The sequence below is a fragment of the Ostrinia furnacalis genome, unplaced genomic scaffold, assembly GCF_004193835.3.
Source record: "Ostrinia furnacalis isolate ACB-3 unplaced genomic scaffold, ASM419383v2 OfSCF1268, whole genome shotgun sequence".
In the NCBI taxonomy this organism is placed as follows: Eukaryota; Metazoa; Arthropoda; class Insecta; order Lepidoptera; family Crambidae; genus Ostrinia; species Ostrinia furnacalis.
Genome location: NW_021131507.1, coordinates 919,437 through 937,799, shown reverse-complemented (window position 1 = coordinate 937,799; position 18,363 = coordinate 919,437). Strand labels below are relative to the sequence as shown.

The following is an 18,363-nucleotide window of genomic DNA, read 5'->3' as shown; positions in this document are numbered from 1 at the left end:
GAAAAAGCTTTTCATGTGCGATAAGTTAATGCAGCAGCATGTAGCCGATTAGGAGATGGGATAAGCAACATTAGCTAGTACACGGCACTCTCTGAGAAGGAGACTTAGAAATCATTATTGAATATAAAAGTACATACATACCGATATCAGTGAATATCGTGATGTTTACTTTTAGGCTTTTATTATTGTTCGGACAACTTATATCGAAAAATAAAACGTTATTCTATTAATTTGGAATAATTTATATTATTTCATTATAACTATTTTATTATAAAATTAAGTATTTAAGAACTTATGAACTAAGATTGTTTTATTAAAGCGATTTATTAACATTTATCGAGTTTTAGGTCATTAAAGGCCTTATTACTTCCAGTTGACCATGTTCAAAATTTTAATCTCCCACTTTATGTCGTTATTTGGCGACCTTCCTAAAGGTTCTTCTTCCTTCACGGCTTCATCTTTCTACCCGTGAAGTCAGGTTGCGAATGTCAGTGTGACATTGAAGTGACGGTGAAGTTGGCGGCCAAGGGTTGGAGCGTGTGTTTGATGTCGAGGGCCGTCCGCGGGTCCCTGAGTGCGGCGGCGGCGTGCGCCAGTTGTAGCGCGCACTCGGGCGGCGCGCTGGCGGGCAGCGAGGCGCATTCGCGCTCCAACGCGCTTCCCACGCAAGTCAGCAGCTCTGAGAAGCCTAGCGAGATTGCCGCGCGCCGCAGTCGGTTCAGCTCCTGAAATATAGCTATAAAATTTAGAAAGAAAGAAACATTTATTACGATGAACATCACTTAGTTAAGGATAAATAAGGTATACGGAAAAAAAGACAGAAATAGCACATGAGTTTCGAGATTTCAACAAGACCTGAAAGTTGACTAAGAGAGAATTTGTTTTGGCGTTAAGTTCACCTTTGACTCTGGGATTTCTTTCTGTGTAAGTTAAGTTTTATAGGAATAAAATAACTTTTGTGTAGTAGCACCAATATACACGGAGATGTATATGAAACTTTTCAGTTTTCGATGTACAAAATGGACTAATCACTTACAGTGAGTTAGCGTAGTGCGAATGTTAGTGGACGTACAACTAAATAGGAAATAGCGGTCAAGGAAGCAGAAGTAATTTGACAGTTTTTGTTTAAGTTTACATAAGGGTTTGATTGGAGGCCAAGCTGCAGATTATACAAGAGTTACAGTGGTGGGAAAGTGTGTTAATAAGTCCGGTTACCTTATAAAGGTGTTGCGTCTTGTCCGGCAGCTTCCTGGCGTGGCGGAGCACCTTCTGCACGTCGGCCAGCAGCGCGTGCGGCCGCGCCCACGCGCAGCCCGAGCCGCCGCCGCTGTACGAGCGCCAAGACCGCACCGGGAACGCCTCAGCTGGGGACATTCACCAATGAGCTATTTTTTTTTTAATGGCTCGCGCGGTTTCAATGAGCTATTGAGCTTAACTCAGTCAGTGCCTGAGGTATGGAAGCCGCAAGCGGCCTGAATAAGTTCCACAGCTTGGGCGGCGACTTCAGGTGAAGTATCCATAGATTATTGATAGAACCTCACGTTAATGTTAAGAATAAGTAATGTTTGTTGCAAAACCAAAGATATCAATCACTTTTTCAAGAATTAAATCCAAGTAAACCAATAAAACCAAGTTTTCTTAGTATTCGATTGTTTGATATCAACAAACAGGCTCCAAATTGTCTTTTGTTTCTTTAAATTCTGTGCTCGAAATTAAAAAAAAGACTATTGAATGAAATTGTGAATGTGCCGCCGCCGCTGTACGAGCGCCACGACCGCACCGGGAACGCCTCAGCTGGGGACATTCACCATTGATATACATTATGTAGTCTGTAGATTTTTTATTTGCGGGGAAAAACAACCTAATCCACTGTTAATTTACAATCTCACGCGTTATATTTTAAACTGACTAGTTTGCCCCATTCTTTACCAGAGCGCGATGTGACGTCACGGTTGCTAGGTGCGCAGTTAACTTGAACGGGTTATATGTTTGAGACGACTAAGGCATGGTTTCCATTGAGGCGGAGCGGAGAAGTGTAAGGCCCAGAACAGACGGTGAAACGCAACTGCAACTTTGTGTGATTCTGATGAATGAAACTGAAACTGAAAGTTTCAAACTGGTCGCGTCATGTGTGGTCTCTCAACGGACGCTATGGCAGAAACTTAGATGCAACTCAAAAGTAACTAGCAGTTGCAGTGGCGTTTCACCGTCTGTTCTGGGCCTAAATGTCAACAGATTGCTTATTCAAAACCCTTCTCCAATCCGCTCCACTCTGCTCCACCGTGGTAGAAACCGTGCCTATCACATGCACATGTTTAGCCCGCCTAATCTAGATCTTAGCGACTCCCCTCTTCGAATAAACATGGCCGCCGAGACTCACCAGTCGTCCCGTCGTCGACCGGGCCCAGCTGGTCGAGCGGGCCCAGCCAGGGCGAGGCGGCGGCGCCCGGCCGCATGACGCTCAGCAGCAGGCACGAGCGGCGCGCGCGCGACGCCTCGCACCACGCGGAGAGCGTGCCCCACCACTCCGCGCCCAGTTGCACGATTGCTGACATGCCTTCCACTTACCTGAACACCTCCCCGCGTTTGAACCATTCTTACCAGAGCGCGATGTGACGTCACGGTTGTTAGGAGCGAAGTTGACTCGAACGGGCTGTATGTTTGAAACGACTAAGACCGTGCCCCGATTACGCTAATTTTTAACGTCTCCAATACATACGCGCTTCTTCTCCAGTTCCGCTCCGTTTTTCATTCCAGCTGAAGTGCAAATTCGGTATCACGGTAATGGACGTACCTTCCTAGTATTTTCATTGTCACATGAGATATTTAGCTTTACGTTTACGTCTATGCTTCGTTTCAACTAGCTGTCAAAACGACACCGTGATACGGATTNCGAGCACCAGAACTCTTGGTAGTGCTGCTCGCAGAGGCGCGTCATCGCTGATATTGCCTGTCACAACAATACAACTTTTGTGTCAAATGTTACATAAACTTTTGCGTCATGCATTCTGCCTAGTANTACGGATTTGTTAAAACAGCTGATGTTCGTTCGTCGTCCGGGCACGTTGAAGATGAAAATCGCGCACAATGGCCCAATCATGAGGCTAAGTGCGGTATTCGATTGCCCTGCAAAACTAACTAACTAACGTTGAAGATGAAATTTTTTAGCTTAATCGGGGCCCTGGTTTCCATCAAGACGGAGCGGAGAAGTGTCGGGCGGACCAATGTTTCTATAGAATTTGACAGCGGCGGCGGCGCGGTGCGTAGTGGAGAGGAGAAGTTTAGTAGAAATGTCAAAATCAGATTGGTTATTCAAAACCTTTCTCCAATCCGCTCCTCTGCTCCACCGTGGTAGAAACCGGGCCTAGATTTTAGCGACTCTTAGAATAAACAGGGCCGCCGAGACTTACCAGTCGTCCCGTCGTCGACCGGGCCCAGCTGGTCGAGCGGGCCCAGCCAGGGCGAGGCGGCGGCGCCCGGCCGCATGACGCTCAGCAGCAGGCACGAGCGGCGCGCGCGCGACGCCTCGCACCACGCGGAGAGCGTGCCCCACCACTCCGCGCCCAGTTGCACGATCGCTGACATGCCTTCCACTTACCTGAACACCTCCCCGCGTTTGAACCATTCTTACCAGAGCGCGATGTGACGTCACGGTTGTTAGGAGCGAAGTTGACTCGAACGGGCTGTATGTTTGAGACGACTAAGACCAGTGCCCCGATTACGCTAATTTTTAACGTCTCCAATACATACGCACTTCTTCTCCAGTTGCGCTCCGTTTTCATTCCAGCTGGTGTGCAAATTCGGTATCACGGTAATGGACGTACCTTCCTAGTATTTTCATTGTCACATGAGATATTTAGCTTTACGTTTACGTCTATGCTTCGTTTCAACTAGCTGTTAAAACGACACCGTGATACGGATTTGTTAAAACAGCTGATGTTCGTTCGTCGTCCGGGCACGTTGAAGATGAAATTTTTTTGCGTAATCGGGGCCCTGTTTTCCATTAAGGCGGAGCGGAGAAGTGTCGGGCGGACCAATCTATATATATAAAAGAAAGTCGTGTTAGTTACTTCGCTTATAACTCAAGAACGTCTGAACCGATTTAGCTGAAAATTGTCAGGGAGGTAGTTTAGAGCCAGGAGAAGGACATAGGATACTTTTTATCCCGTTCGAAATAAAAAAAAGTATTGCCATTAAGGCGGAACAAAGTTCGCCGGGTCAGCTAGTGTTTCTATAGAATTTGACAGCGGCGGCGGCGCGGTGCGTAGTGGAGAGGAGAAGTAGAAATGTCAAAATCAGATTGGTTATTCAAAACCCTTCTCCAATCCGCTCCTCTGCTCCACCGTGGTAGAAACCGGGCCTAGATTTTAGCGACTCTTAGAATAAACAGGGCCGCCGAGACTTACCAGTCGTCCCGTCGTCGACCGGGCCCAGCTGGTCGAGCGGGCCCAGCCAGGGCGAGGCGGCGGCGCCCGGCCGCATGACGCTCAGCAGCAGGCACGAGCGGCGCGCGCGCGACGCCTCGCACCACGCGGAGAGCGTGCCCCACCACTCCGCGCCCAGTTGGATGATTGCTGACATGCCTTCCACTTACCTGAACACCTCCCCGCGTTTGAACCATTCTTACCAGAGCGCAATATGACGTCACGGTTGTTAGGAGCGAAGTTGACTCGAACGGGCTGTATGTTTGAGACGACTAAGACCAGTGCCCCGATTACGCTAATTTTTAAAGTCTCCAATACATACGCGCTTCTTCTCCAATTGCGCTCCGTTTTTCATTCCAGCTGAAGTGCAAATTCGGTATCACGGTAATGGACGTGCCTTCCTAGTATTTTCATTGTCACATGAGATATTTAGCTTTACGTTTACGTCTATGCTTCGTTTCAACTAGCTGTCAAAACGACACCGTGATACGGATTNCGTTGCCAAACGAACGCTACGGATGCGGGTAATAAGCAATACTCAATCCTAAATGCTTTACATAGAGCTTGGTTTGCTAGGGCAAACATCTACAGTGATGCGCCGACGCTGCTTAGACCCGAAACATGAATGAACGGGGGCGGAGCTTAATCGAGCGTGTGTGTGCATACAATTTAGACCCTTAAGGTGTCAAGGCGTTCGAGTCCCCGATAGTACATACATAGCCTGTCAAAATCATAACCCTCCTTTGGCTTTGCCGTAGTCGGGTAAAAACAGACTCTGGTCTGTCTGTATACCAAATTTCATTCAAATCGGTTCATACAACCTTTCATCCTCCTTTTCAACCCCTTATAACCCCTTTTTAGCAATAAAAATTAGCCTCTGTCCTTTCTCAGGCTCTAGACCCTCTGTGTACACAATTTTATTCAAATCGATTCATACAACCTTTTTTTTTTTCGTCAGGAAATGCATGAAATTTCATACCCACTGGCCCGGAGACCACTGGAACCAGTAGGTTATGAGAGGCTCTCCCTGCCAGATGGGCAGGGCCTACTCACTAAAATCTGACGGTGTCCTCCCGAAGTCTTTGGGACGGATCTGCGAGTTATTGTCCGAGCTAGACGGCCTAGACATTCTTTCGCGGCTCCGCCCCAGACTGTGGCTCGCTCTGTTTGAGCGAGGGACGACTGGCTTCAGGGGAGTAGTACCTCCCCTGGTCTTCGCTAACGGTGCGCGTGAACACATGCGCGCGCCGCCTACGGATTAGTTAAAACAGCTGATGTTCGTTCGTCGTCCGGGCACGTTGAAGATGAAAATCGCCCACAATGGCCCAATCATGAGGCTAAGTGCGGTATTCGATTGCCCTGCAAAACTAACTAACTAACGTTGAAGATGAAATTTTTTAGCGTAATCGGCTCTGGTTTCCATCAAGGCGGAGCGGAGAAATGTCGGGCGCACCAATGTTTCTGTAGAATTTGACAGCGGCGGCGGCGCGGTGCGTAGCGGAGGGGAGAAGTGGAAATGTCAAAATCAGATTGGTTATTCAAAACCCTTCTCCAATCCGCTCCTCTGCTCCACCGTGGTAGAAACCGGGCCTAGATTTTAGCGACTCTTAGAATAAACAGGGCCGCCGAGACTTACCAGTCGTCCCGTCGTCGAGCGGGCCCAGCTGGTCGAGCGGGCCCAGCCAGGGCGAGGCGGCGGCGCCCGGCCGCATGACGCTCAGCAGCAGGCACGAGCGGCGCGCGCGCGACGCCTCGCACCACGCGGAGAGCGTGCCCCACCACTCCGCGCCCAGTTGGACGATTGCTGACATGCCTTCCACTTACCTGAACACCTCCCCGCGTTTGACCCATTCTTACCAGAGCGCGATGTGACGTCACGGTTGTTAGGAGCGAAGTTGACTCGAACGGGCTGTATGTTTGAGACGACTATGGCCCGGTTTCCATAAAGACGGAGCGGAGAAGTGTCAGGCGGACCAATTTCTCTATAGAATTTGACAACGGCGGCGGCGCGGCGCGAAGCGGAGAGAAGTTGAAATGTCAAAATCTGATTGGTTATTTAAACACTTCTCCGCTCCGCTCCACTCTGCTCCACCGTGGTAGAAACCGTGCCTAACACAAGCTAATGTTTAGCCCGGCTAATCTAGATCTTAGCGACTCTCTACGAAACACAATGGCCGCCGAGACTTACCAGTCGTCCCGTCGTCGACCGGGCCCAGCTGGTCGAGCGGGCCCAGCCAGGGCGAGGCGGCGGCGCCCGGCCGCATGACGCTCAGCAGCAGGCACGAGCGGCGCGCGCGCGACGCCTCGCACCACGCGGAGAGCGTGCCCCACCACTCCGCGCCCAGTTGGATGATCGCTGACATGCCTTCCACTTACCTGAACACCTCCCCGCGTTTGAACCATTCTTACCAGAGCGCGATGTGACGTCACGGTTGTTAGGAGCGAAGTTGACTCGAACGGGCTGTATGTTTGAAACGACTAAGACCGTGCCCCGATTACGCTAATTTTTAACGTCTCCAATACATACGCGCTTCTTCTCCAGTTCCGCTCCGTTTTTCATTCCAGCTGAAGTGCAAATTCGGTATCACGGTAATGGACGTACCTTCCTAGTATTTTCATTGTCACATGAGATATTTAGTTTTACGTTTACGTCAATGCTTCGTTTCAACTAGCTGTCAAAACGACACCGTGATACCGATTTGTTAAAACAGCTGATGTTCGTAAAGTTCGTTCGTCGTCCGGGCACGTTGAAGATGAATTTTTTTTGCGTAATCGGGGCCCTGGTTTCCATCAAGACGGAGCGGAGAAGTGTCGGGCGGACCAATGTTACTATAGAATTTGACAGCGGCGGCGGCGCGGTGCGTAGCGGAGGGGAGAAGTGGAAATGTCAAAATCAGATTGGTTATTCAAAACCCTTCTCCAATCCGCTCCTCTGCTCCACCGTGGTAAAAACCGGGCCTAGATTTTAGCGACTCCCCTTCCCCTCTTCGAAACACAATGGCAGCCAAGACTTACCAGTCGTCCCGTCGTCGAGCGGGCCCAGCTGGTCGAGCGGGCCCAGCCAGGGCGAGGCGGCGGCGCCCGGCCGCATGACGCTCAGCAGCAGGCACGAGCGGCGCGCGCGCGACGCCTCGCACCACGCGGAGAGCGTGCCCCACCACTCCGCGCCCAGTTGCACGATCGCTGACATGCCTTCCACCTTTGAAAAAAACCCATATAAATAAAAGCCCTGAATTTAAAAAAGAAAACCCGGACACATAAGCCCGACGCCTCGCACCACGCGATCAGTACCTCTAGTACGAAAAACTTTCGAGTTCGTTTCGTTGCGTATTCAAAGTGTCATCGAAAAATTTTGTATGAAAAATTAAACAGCGCCCCCTATATTATAGCCGCCCTAGGGGGCGCTGTTTAATTTTTCATACAAAATTTTTCGATGACACTTTGAATACGCAACGAAACGAACTCGAAAGTTTTTCGTACTAGAGGTACAGTACGTGCCTAGTTGACGCCGAAGTACTTTCCACTTTATGAATAACTAGCTGACCCGGCGAACTTTGTTCCGCCTTAATGGCAATAAATAAGCAGACTTTTTTTTTTATTTCGTACGGGATAAAAAGTATCCTATGTCCTTCTCCTGGCTCTAAACTACCTCCCTGACAATTTTCAGCTAAATCGGTTCAGCCGTTCTTGAGTTATAAGTGGAGTAACTAACACGACTTTCTTTTATATATATAGATGTTGTAGGTACTTAATTAAAAAAAAAAAGTACATGTAAACCCTGACGCATCGCACTGTCGCACCACGCCACCACTTCGTGCCCAGTTGCACGATCGCGGACATGCCTTCCACCTTTATTACAATGGGATAAAGTTGCAATTTGAAAAACAGTACATAGGTATAGACCCCGACGCCTCGCACCACGCGGAGAGCGTGCCCCACCACTCCGCGCCCAGTTGCACGATCGCAGACATGCCTTCCATCTTTATTACAGTGGGATAAAGTTGCAATTTGAAAAACAGTAGCAATGAGGGCTATCGTTTTTATACTTAACAGTTGGCACCCCTGGCGATTGACAGGACCTTCCTCTACAGTGGCGCCATCTTGATAAGTGCAAATACGATAGTCCTCCTACCACTTTAGCGCTCACAAGTTGGCGCCACTGTCTTCGCTACTAGCAAGTGACAGGACCTTACTCTACAGTGGCGCTAACTGGTGAGCGCTAAAACGATATCCCTCATTGAACCACGCCGAAACGCTATTTATCGCTTACACTGGCATCTCACTGTGTATGAGAGGGATGGCATCATTCTAAACTTCAGTTAACGGTTTTCAGAGTAACACCAACGCCTGCCTCGCACCACATGGAGTGTACCCCACCACTCCGCGCCCGGTTGGACGATTGACGACATGCCTTCCACCTTTATTACGAATGGGATAAACTCGCAATTTAAAAAAAAACAGCAGGGCTGTTCCGATAAGCTGTTCATCGCTTAAGCTGGTATCTTGTTGTGCGTGAAAGGGATGGCTGCATTCGAAACTTCGCTTAACGTTTTTCAGAGTAACCCCACAGTACACATACACCTGAAATGCCAGCAACCGCGCGATTATCTATAGTAATAATCTCTTAAGTTCTGTTTGTTCCTGGCATGCATTTTCGATAGTGAACGATTAATTTTGTGTGATGAGGATTCTAATTTTTCTTACATAAATTAAAATTTACCTTCAATGCGCCATGTAGTAAAACACAAAAGTTTGGCACTGTGCTTGGATCAGACATGTCTTCTTCTGTTGTGGAGCCTTCTGTGGTTGACCCTTCCTGCATAAAATATTGAGCATTAACAACATATTGCTTGCAAACAAATATTAACTCAGAAATAGCATATAATATACCTTTGTAGGAGTTTTGGATCCATAGTTTTCTCTACTAGCATTACTGGCAGCTGCTTGCGCCTGTGGTATCACAAGATGTTTACTTATCGCTATTGGTGTAGCTGTGGAATAGATATTACTAATATTAGTTAATTTAATCTTCTAAAAAAATTATTTGTGGACAAGGATTTTATACTTTCTTTTCATTACAATTTGAAAACTTAGAAAGAAGCCCATCTGCATGCAAAATTTCAACTAAATACAAACAGACATCGGGACATCAGCCATAGGACGCCCACTGCTGAACATAGGCCTCGCCCAATGATTTCCATAATGGCCGGTTGGTAGCAACCTGCATCCAGCGCCTTCTTGCTACCTTTATGAGGTCATCAATCCACCTAGTGGAATGAAAAAAAGGACAGATTGATTTATATCAAACTAGCGGCCGCCCGCGACTTCATACGCGTGGACCCCGTTTTACTCCCTTACGGGTTGAATTTTGCACAATCCTGTCTAAGTGAGCACCTACGTTCTATAAGGAACCCCCATGCAAAATTTGAGACTTAGCACTTGTAGTTTTTGAGATATCGTGATGAGTGAGTGAGTCAGTTAGGCAGTAACCTTTTGTTTTAATCCAACTAATATTATAAATGCGAACGTTTGTATGTCTGGATGTTTGTTACTCTTTCACGCAAAAACTACTGAACGGATTTTGATGAAACTTTACAGTATTATCGTTAATAATCCAGAATAACATATAGGCTATAATTTATGACGATCTCTGACAAACGAAATTTCACGCGGGTGAAGCCGCGGGCAGAAGCTAGTATACAATAAATACAAAAATGCTTACCTAAATCGTTATTAGATACGAAGCCAATAACGTGCAACTGGTGTGACAGTGTGTACGTGGCCGCCAAGCCTTCGTGCGCGGCGGTCTGCGGCGCCGGGAACAACTGCACCCGGGCCTCCAGCTGGCCGCACTTCAGCGAGCACCAGAACTCTTGGTAGTGCTGCTCGCAGAGGCGCGTCATCGCTGATATTGCCTGTCACAACAATACAACTTTTGTGTCAAATGTTACATAAACTTTTGCGTCATGCATTCTGCCTAGTACTGGCCGCACTTCAGCGAGCACCGGAACTCTTGGTAGTGCCGCTCGCAGAGGCGCGTCATCGCTGATATTGCCTGTCACAACAATACAACTTTTGTGTCAAATGTTACATAAAGTTTTGCGTCGTGCATTCTGCCTAGTACTGGCCGCACTTCAGCGAGCACCAGAAGAGGTAGTGCTGCTCGCAAAGGCGCGTTATGGCTGATATTGCCTGTTGAAGAGAAGGGTTGTCTAATATATTTGGTGCTTTTCATAACATGTAATCTTTTGTACCATGCATCCTGAAACAACTTTCAATCATTTATCTATGTACAAGAATAGTGATTTTTGTAATTTAAATATACCTATTTGATATTTGGCATAAAATTGAGCAACATCTACAATAAAGTTTGTTTATAATGGAATATGTGATTTATACAAAATGCTACATTTTATTGACATTCAACAGTCCTAAACTTGACTTACACTAGGTACAGAGAGTTGGTCCGGACAATAGATGGCTCCTCGTGATATTGTGGCACTTAATGTGTTTGAGGAACTTACAGCCATGTCCACTATCTTCTGATACAAAGGCATTGCTGCAAAAGAACAAAACATATTTAAAGAATTTCTCATGATCTTAAGACTTTTTAGATTTAAAATTAATTAATGTGGCCAATAAGGTTTATTATACCATGTTGCAAGCAGGTATCGTGTGGTGAGACGATAGGCAGGACATGTATCTTAGCTGCATACGGAGGTGGTAACGGCAGTGCTTGAATGATACGGTTTCTGCCGATTGCACCTGCTCCACTGCTGCCATCTGTGACCTGAAAGTATAAAAACAGGTTACAGTCACTTCAAATAATTGCAACAACATAGTGAACACAAATGTACACTACAATCACACATTGATTTCCATAGCAATTTGGCATTTTCAATTTTTCTTGGGTGAAATTTTTAAAATACATAATTATAGGCCTCATGCGATGACAGTGTGACATTTCCTACTATAATCTAATTAGAGATGTCACACTGTTGTCGCAAATGGATGAGTAAGAAACATTGAATCTTATTCATGTACACTTGTACACTAATATTTATAAAGAGGAAAGATTTTTTAGTTCGTATTGAATAGTCTCCGAAACTCCTGGACTGGTTTTGAAAAATGTTTAAGCATTAGAATTTTAAATTATTTCTGTTTAACATTGGCACTACAAAGTTCGTCAGGTTTGTTAGTTCATAATAAATAAGTTGGTGTACCAATATAATTTGTACTGGTGTTTGGCATCCCCATTCACTCAGGACCAGCTGGTTCACACCGAGCAAAGCTGTCTCTATGCAGGTTTTGTCGCCTTCTTCGAGCAGAGGCAATTTTGCTTTGATCGTGTCGAAGTCACGCGTGAACGGTACGGATACTGAAAATAAAAAGATTTAGCGTAATTTAAACGTTATTCTACTAAAATTATGGAACAATATTGCATGAGGGAGTACCATCAGAAATGAGCCTGGATCAAGGTTATTTCTCAGTTAATTAAACGGTTTTTCCTTCTTACCTTCATAAATTGAAGAGAAAGTCACCAGGGCTACATATTCTAGTTTCGCATGGAGGCTTAGATAGTCCAAAAATGTATTGATAGCCGCAGCAGCGATGGTGAGCCGGGTATGACTTTCTGTGTTGTCTGTCGACGGTACCGGCCGCGACATCGACAGCGATACATCTAGCAATAATACTGTAGGCATTTTTGTTACTTTTAATACCTATTAGCTTATAAATTCATTGAAAATAATATTTAAAAAATGTAAACATGAGAACCACGGAAACCACCACAGAAACCACAAAGCAAAAACTGACATTGACAGCTGTTTGACACTGACAGTAACACGTTAGACATTTATCTTTTTTTAAACAGGAAAGGACATTTTCATTAAAACGCTTTTTAATTTTTAATTTAATATCATAAAAAAATCCTTGCAGTTTACCTTCATTCATCGGTGAATTTTTGCCATATCCAATGGCTGCAAAGACGTTGATGAATTTTTCTTTGTTCACTTTATTGTTCACTTAGTTTTGTGTAAAGGCCTATGCACACCAGGTTTATTTTTGTTTGAGACGCTTAGATGAACTCGGTATGCAAGAGCCTTTTGACGGCTGCCTGACTGATCTTACAATACTTCGATGCCGAAGGTTGCGGGTGTCGCGGGTTCGATTCCCGCCTAAATATTGATGTGCATGATTGAAATAATTAAATGTTTTCTCTAGTTTATTTTTAAAAGTGTTTACTTTTACAGTAGAAAAGTTATATGATTGTGTTTAATGTACCTACTATATTTTATTGTTGTATCCGTATACATATGTGTACAAGAATTGAATAAGTAGAATATATCATTTTTTTATTCATGAGAATATTTCGGTACAAATGCGTTTCACAATTTATCTCTCTCGGCCTACTCGACCTAGCTGTTTTTCCCTTTCTATCAATATTACAACAATGGAAGATGATAACAATAATAAAATAGTTCAGGATGAGCCGGGTGAAAGTTACGAATTCAAATACAATTTTGTCAACACACCTTGGGATGATAGAACTTTGAAGAGTAAAGTTGGAATTGTCACCCTTCTTATTGCGATATTTACAGCGACAATGGCTTGCGTTATTCATAATTTGATTACGCATTTCGATAGATCATCTCATCATTTAAGTGAAGAAACAAACTGTAACTTGGTGAAAGTGGATGAATATAAATATGTAGCGAGGATTCATTTGGTAGAAACTCAAGAGTTGCTGTGTGTTGGAGCTGTGCTTAGCCTTACTTCAGTTCTCGCAAATAGCGTTTGTACGAAGTCAGGTCCTATCCGCATGCGCCTGGGGAGTCCATCGGAGTAAGAGATAAGTTGTAATAAGTGAATTCTATAAGTCTCTCATTATGAGATTATTTATAAAAGGTATTTTTTTACAGTCCTCGATGTAAAAAGGGATTTTCAGTAGACGTTCTAGAGCCAGTAAATTACGAAGGCGTGCTCTCCAAACTGGTCCTATTATCCAGCTATGAGAATATGGCAGAATGCGTACAGACCGCAATTAAAGTGGGAAATTCTGTGAACTGGAAATCGCAAGCTTATATCATTGGAAGACCTTTACGAGGTGGCAGATCCTTGTCGCGACAGCCGGCCAATCTAGTAGACCTCGAAAGCCAGAACCCCGGTTTTTCATTGAGAAATCCGAATATAAAGGAAACTATCTGCGTAATGGATCTTGGAAAATGCCCGGTGAGGGCTGGAGACCTGTTAGTTCAAAACGGTTATCTTATTGGTTTGGCCTCTACAAGTAACCATGCCATGGACCAAAGTAAACTGGCGTGTTTTGCTGATATACGAGTCGTGCGAAAGGGGCTGAACAATATAGATTCTGACATCATTTCAGAAAAATAGTAATTTTCTAAAGTGAAATATATTAAATTAAAATAAAAACTGATTATCACTTAAGTATTTAATTTCACTTCTATGGTTCGGCACAAGATAATGAAAGTAATGGGTAGATAAGAGTTATTTTTGTCATCAAATTAATAGTCATGGTGTCTATGACCTGTATGTTTTCTTCGGCAAGTATGGTTGGGGACTCTAACAACGCCAAGGTCCACTTCTTCTGGTGCTGTGAAACCTTTCCAGTCCTTTGTTCCGAGGTAGATGGCCAACACAACGAGAAACGTCAGCACTGTGTACATGAACAGTGCATTCCCCTGGACCTGCTTTATGGTTCCGTTTCCAATAGATACTCTGAAGCATGACTTTGCACGAGATTTTGGAGACATCTTGCGTTGAGCATGGGTTTCTTTGGATGTGTCTGTAACAAGAATGGGTCTGTATTAATTTGTGTCGTGCGGAAAGTGTTGGTGTAGCGAAAGCTAGCTGGATTCACTGAGGAAGCTTGAGCTACACTACTTTAACTGATACGAGTTATAATGGTAGTAGTACCTATCTGGGTAATTCTAAGTTTTCAATTTATCTGTAAAATTAAGATAATTGCTTTGAATTCTTTAAATAAACAATTGAATAGGCGAACAATGATAAATGTTAGGTAACACGAGTAGATTTCTTCTGCTAAATGGAGGATCCTGTTATTGACAGTTCTCAGAAGGCTTTTTAATTGATCAGTGATAATTATGGGTATTTAGTACACAAAGTTAGGGTAAGTACCTACTTATATTTAATTATTCACAGAAGTGATATGTCTGTCCAGCATTAGATAATGTACTGAGTAAAAATGTTAACGATCAGATGGAAAATAGATGGGAAAGTGTGGGTGGTTCTATCCCACATGCCATGGCGTGTTACACTGCTTCAATGCCCTGAAGATTTATGACGTGAATCGCGCACACAATTAACATTTTAATTATTGTGAGCGCCATACTCAACAGAGTTTTTGGTGCGGAAACTTTTAGTGCGACAACTAAGCTAACCAAACTAGAAATTACAAAATTAGGAATGCCCCGAATGTTCAAGGGGAAAATATATAAAATTTATATTTTAATAAGTTAGATAAGCGGCAGGCGTAAGGCATTAAATTATAAACAAATTCATTGTCATCATGCGCCTAGCACACACCCTTCCTATAGTTTAATCGGAATAACCCTTGATATTATAAGTATTTTTAACGTGCGGTGAAAAGTGGTAAAATAGAGGAGTATTTTGATTCGCAGAAAAAACCTTTTCACGCCTTACTCAACTGTAATGGCAATTGGTAATATGGAAATAGGCTACTTACATTACTTGTACATAATGAAACACACACAACACAGAAAAAGTCTCATTTGAAATAATGTTGTTTCAAATTATCTCCGACATGGTGACGGGCGGGCGGCAGATCGGCTCAATATGTGTAGATAATGTAGAGCGCTTGAAATACTTGATTAAGATTAAAATATTTAGGTATTTATTCACCTAAACAAGGTATGTAATACAACAAGGTAAATGTAAAATAGTTACAGCGCAGCTTATCCCACCAGCAAATCTAGAGCATTGTTGAGCGTCTTGTTGAGCGTCTGCTTTAGTTGATGCTAGAGCTAGAATGCCTAGGATTACCTAATTACTTAGATATTTCGTTCGGAAATTCCGTAGTTTGGAAGGTAAGTTGGCAGTCCTAGCCACGGAACCAGCAACAACTCTGTGGAAAATCACAACGGTGCCAACGCGTGACATCCAATCGCGCATGTGACGAGCTTTTAATGGGTTATTATAATTTTCGACGGCCCAATAAACAATGTGGTAAATTGACTACCGAATAGGTGGCGTGTTTAGTCAGCGCTCAATGGACACGCAATATAAAACATATGAAAAAGAGACATACACGAGGTTTTTTTTATGAAAAAGGATCTATTGACAACACGTAGGTAATGTGACGTGCGTTGGTTTGGTATTATGTGGTGGAGCATAAGAGCTGCATGGATGGGACGTATAACTCCCACATTAACGTGCCACTGCAATTCTTTGTTGAAAAAAAACCTTGCCATTATGTAATGATCGAATAAATCCTATAAAATGTCTATTTGCAAAGTAAATAAGTACTATATAACACTGGCTGATCGTTCCCTACGTTTAACTCTCAAGCTGCTGAACTTATTTTGTTGAATTTTGGCGTAGAGATACTTAGATTGTATCTTGGAGATGGACACAGGCTACTTATTACCTATGAAAGGGTGAAAATGTTATGAAAGCTTGTAGGAATAGGGATATAAAAAATTACAGTTATTGCTTTGATAAGGAATAAATAATGTTTTAGAATAGAGTCAAGACTTCAGGATCATGGTTTCGATCGCCTGATGTGCAATAAAAGCGCATTCTAAGAAAACGAGCTAAGTAACGTGCAGATGCTAGTAGGTACATTTATAAAAATATCTTGGTATTATACCAGACTACATTAATGAAATTAACATCCCAGGTATTGCGTAGGTATGAATTACCCTATACAAATGAAAAATGCCGCTGAAAGGAAGAAAATGGAGCCTCTTTAGGATGGACTTATCTCCAACAACGGGCGATGTAAAAAGAATAAGAAGTGAAATCACGTAATTTTTGGGCGCGAGATTCCGTAAACGAGGTATAACGAACAGGCTAACCAGAATTAGCATACAAAATCTGCTTCAGAATTTAGGCTATTTTAGGATTTGTGATAAGTTTCTTTTTCTTACATTTGAATATCAAATGACTAGATATAAGCTAACTAGCTAAATAATTTAATGTATTGGTTACATACTATTACAGGAATAAATACAAAAATTCGGTCTGCACTACCTTTACATATACCTATACCTAGCTCCATCTTTACAGAATAAAACCAAATAAAACAAAGTCGCTCCGTTGCTGTCTAAGCGCATGGATCTTTTAAACTAAGTAGGTACGCAACGGGTTTTAATGTAGTTTTCAGCAATACTTTTAGATCGTGTGAAAGAGGAAGCCTAGAGGATGGTAATATGTTAGAAACATAGCACCCGTGCAAGCCGGGGGTGTGTCACTGGTCACTGGTAATATCAATTAGATACTTACTAATAAAGTTTACACTGTGTTCAATGATTTTATATCTTGCTTACTGCATTGAATTTTGGTTTATTGTTTTTATTTTTGGAAATTGTTTTATTGCAAGATCTACAATGACATTTGGACATTTAATGCTATTTGACAGTGGTGTCAATATGTATGCAGGATATTGCTTTTGAGTGTTTATGAAAAATTTAAAAGCTCTATGATAAAACTTTAGTTTTGAGCATTAACTTTGCAAAATGCTTAATCTAGCTTTAACTTATCTTAACATATCCTACTTAAATTTTTTACAATAGGCATAACCTAGGTATTTGATGAAAAATACTAAAATCTACGACATTTTCGTAATTTTCAAGTGGTCCGACGGCATTATGGATTATTAGGTAAACGTAGCCTTAAAGAAAATTTGCAAATCTTCTTACTTAACTTGAAGGTAAGATAAATCGCAGGATTATCTTAATCCAGCAAGAGGGCGTAACGCAAATAAAACCTAGATCGTGAGGATGATCAACTTTGTAACCGATTTATATCAAAACTTGGAAGAAATGATCGGCACGTGCGATTTTGTAATTTATCTAAGTAGGTAAATTAATATTACACACATTGTATTACGTAGAAGTCGCACCTTTATCGAAATTAGTAGTTTATACCTAATGGTATACACATAGAAATAAGGACGTGTGGTTCTGGCGGAGAAGTATAGGACCCCAATCCTGCTCTCAGGGCCGCGCCGCCCCTGTGTGCGATGTGTGCGGCGCCCACAGGCGCCAAGACAATAGGGGCGCCGCACCGCTACTGCCACCTTTTTTTTTTAAATGGAGTATCGATAAGTAAGTAGGTAGGTACTATCNCGTAGTAATTGGCAAGCAGAACGAACGGGATTTACCTATTTAGTATCCTAATTCCTAAGTGGTTTCCAGTTTTAATACACTTATGATAATAATAATATCTAAGTACTGTAAAACTGAAGAACATTTATTTTAGTCAAAGTTAACAATTAAAATATTCGTTAAAAATTTAAATTCGTTTTTTTATGACGATTCATTAGAAAAGAGGCGCTTCATAGGTTCCGCACACAGGCGCTGCCGGCGGTCGGCGCGGCCCTGCCTGCTCTCACTCTTCCCGTGCATGTTCTAAGAGACCACCGAGGGACAAAATAATCCCCCAGCCTGCGTGGCCAGCGTATTTAGAGAGAGTTTCTAATTATGTACTTACTAAGACAAGATATCCTAGTTTCAAGACCAAATAAATAAATATCCTTGGACATTTTTAAGTACTAGACACTACACTGCGCCTCTAGTCCCAAACTAAGTAAAGCTTGTACTATGGGCTAGTACTATACAACGGATATACATACCTAAATACTTTTTGTTTTGTAAATACCTACCGACCGAATTCTTCTTTTGTTGAAGTCGGTTAACAAGACGAACTTGCTTGTCTC

At 43.3% G+C, this 18,363-nt stretch overlaps 2 protein-coding genes across 2 annotated transcripts; one reads left to right on the top strand and one right to left on the bottom strand.

Moving 5' to 3' along the window:
• Positions 1-339: 339 nt before the first annotated feature.
• Positions 340-12,224, bottom strand: IntS14 (integrator complex subunit 14). The gene is given in 10 exon segments (XM_028303634.1): positions 340-725; positions 1,216-1,385; positions 7,440-7,623; positions 9,145-9,240; positions 9,315-9,415; positions 10,147-10,339; positions 10,871-10,983; positions 11,079-11,214; positions 11,648-11,802; positions 11,941-12,224. Coding segments are annotated over 10 exon segments (1,572 nt in total). The 5' UTR covers positions 12,128-12,224; the 3' UTR covers positions 340-488.
• Positions 12,225-12,876: 652 nt separating this feature from the next.
• LOC114352212 (uncharacterized) lies at positions 12,877-13,817 on the top strand. Its single transcript, XM_028303731.1, has 2 exons — positions 12,877-13,268; positions 13,346-13,817. Exons 1-2 carry the CDS (start codon positions 12,877-12,879, stop codon positions 13,815-13,817), a joined length of 864 nt encoding a protein of 287 aa, XP_028159532.1.
• The last annotated feature ends 4,546 nt before the right edge of the window (positions 13,818-18,363 follow it).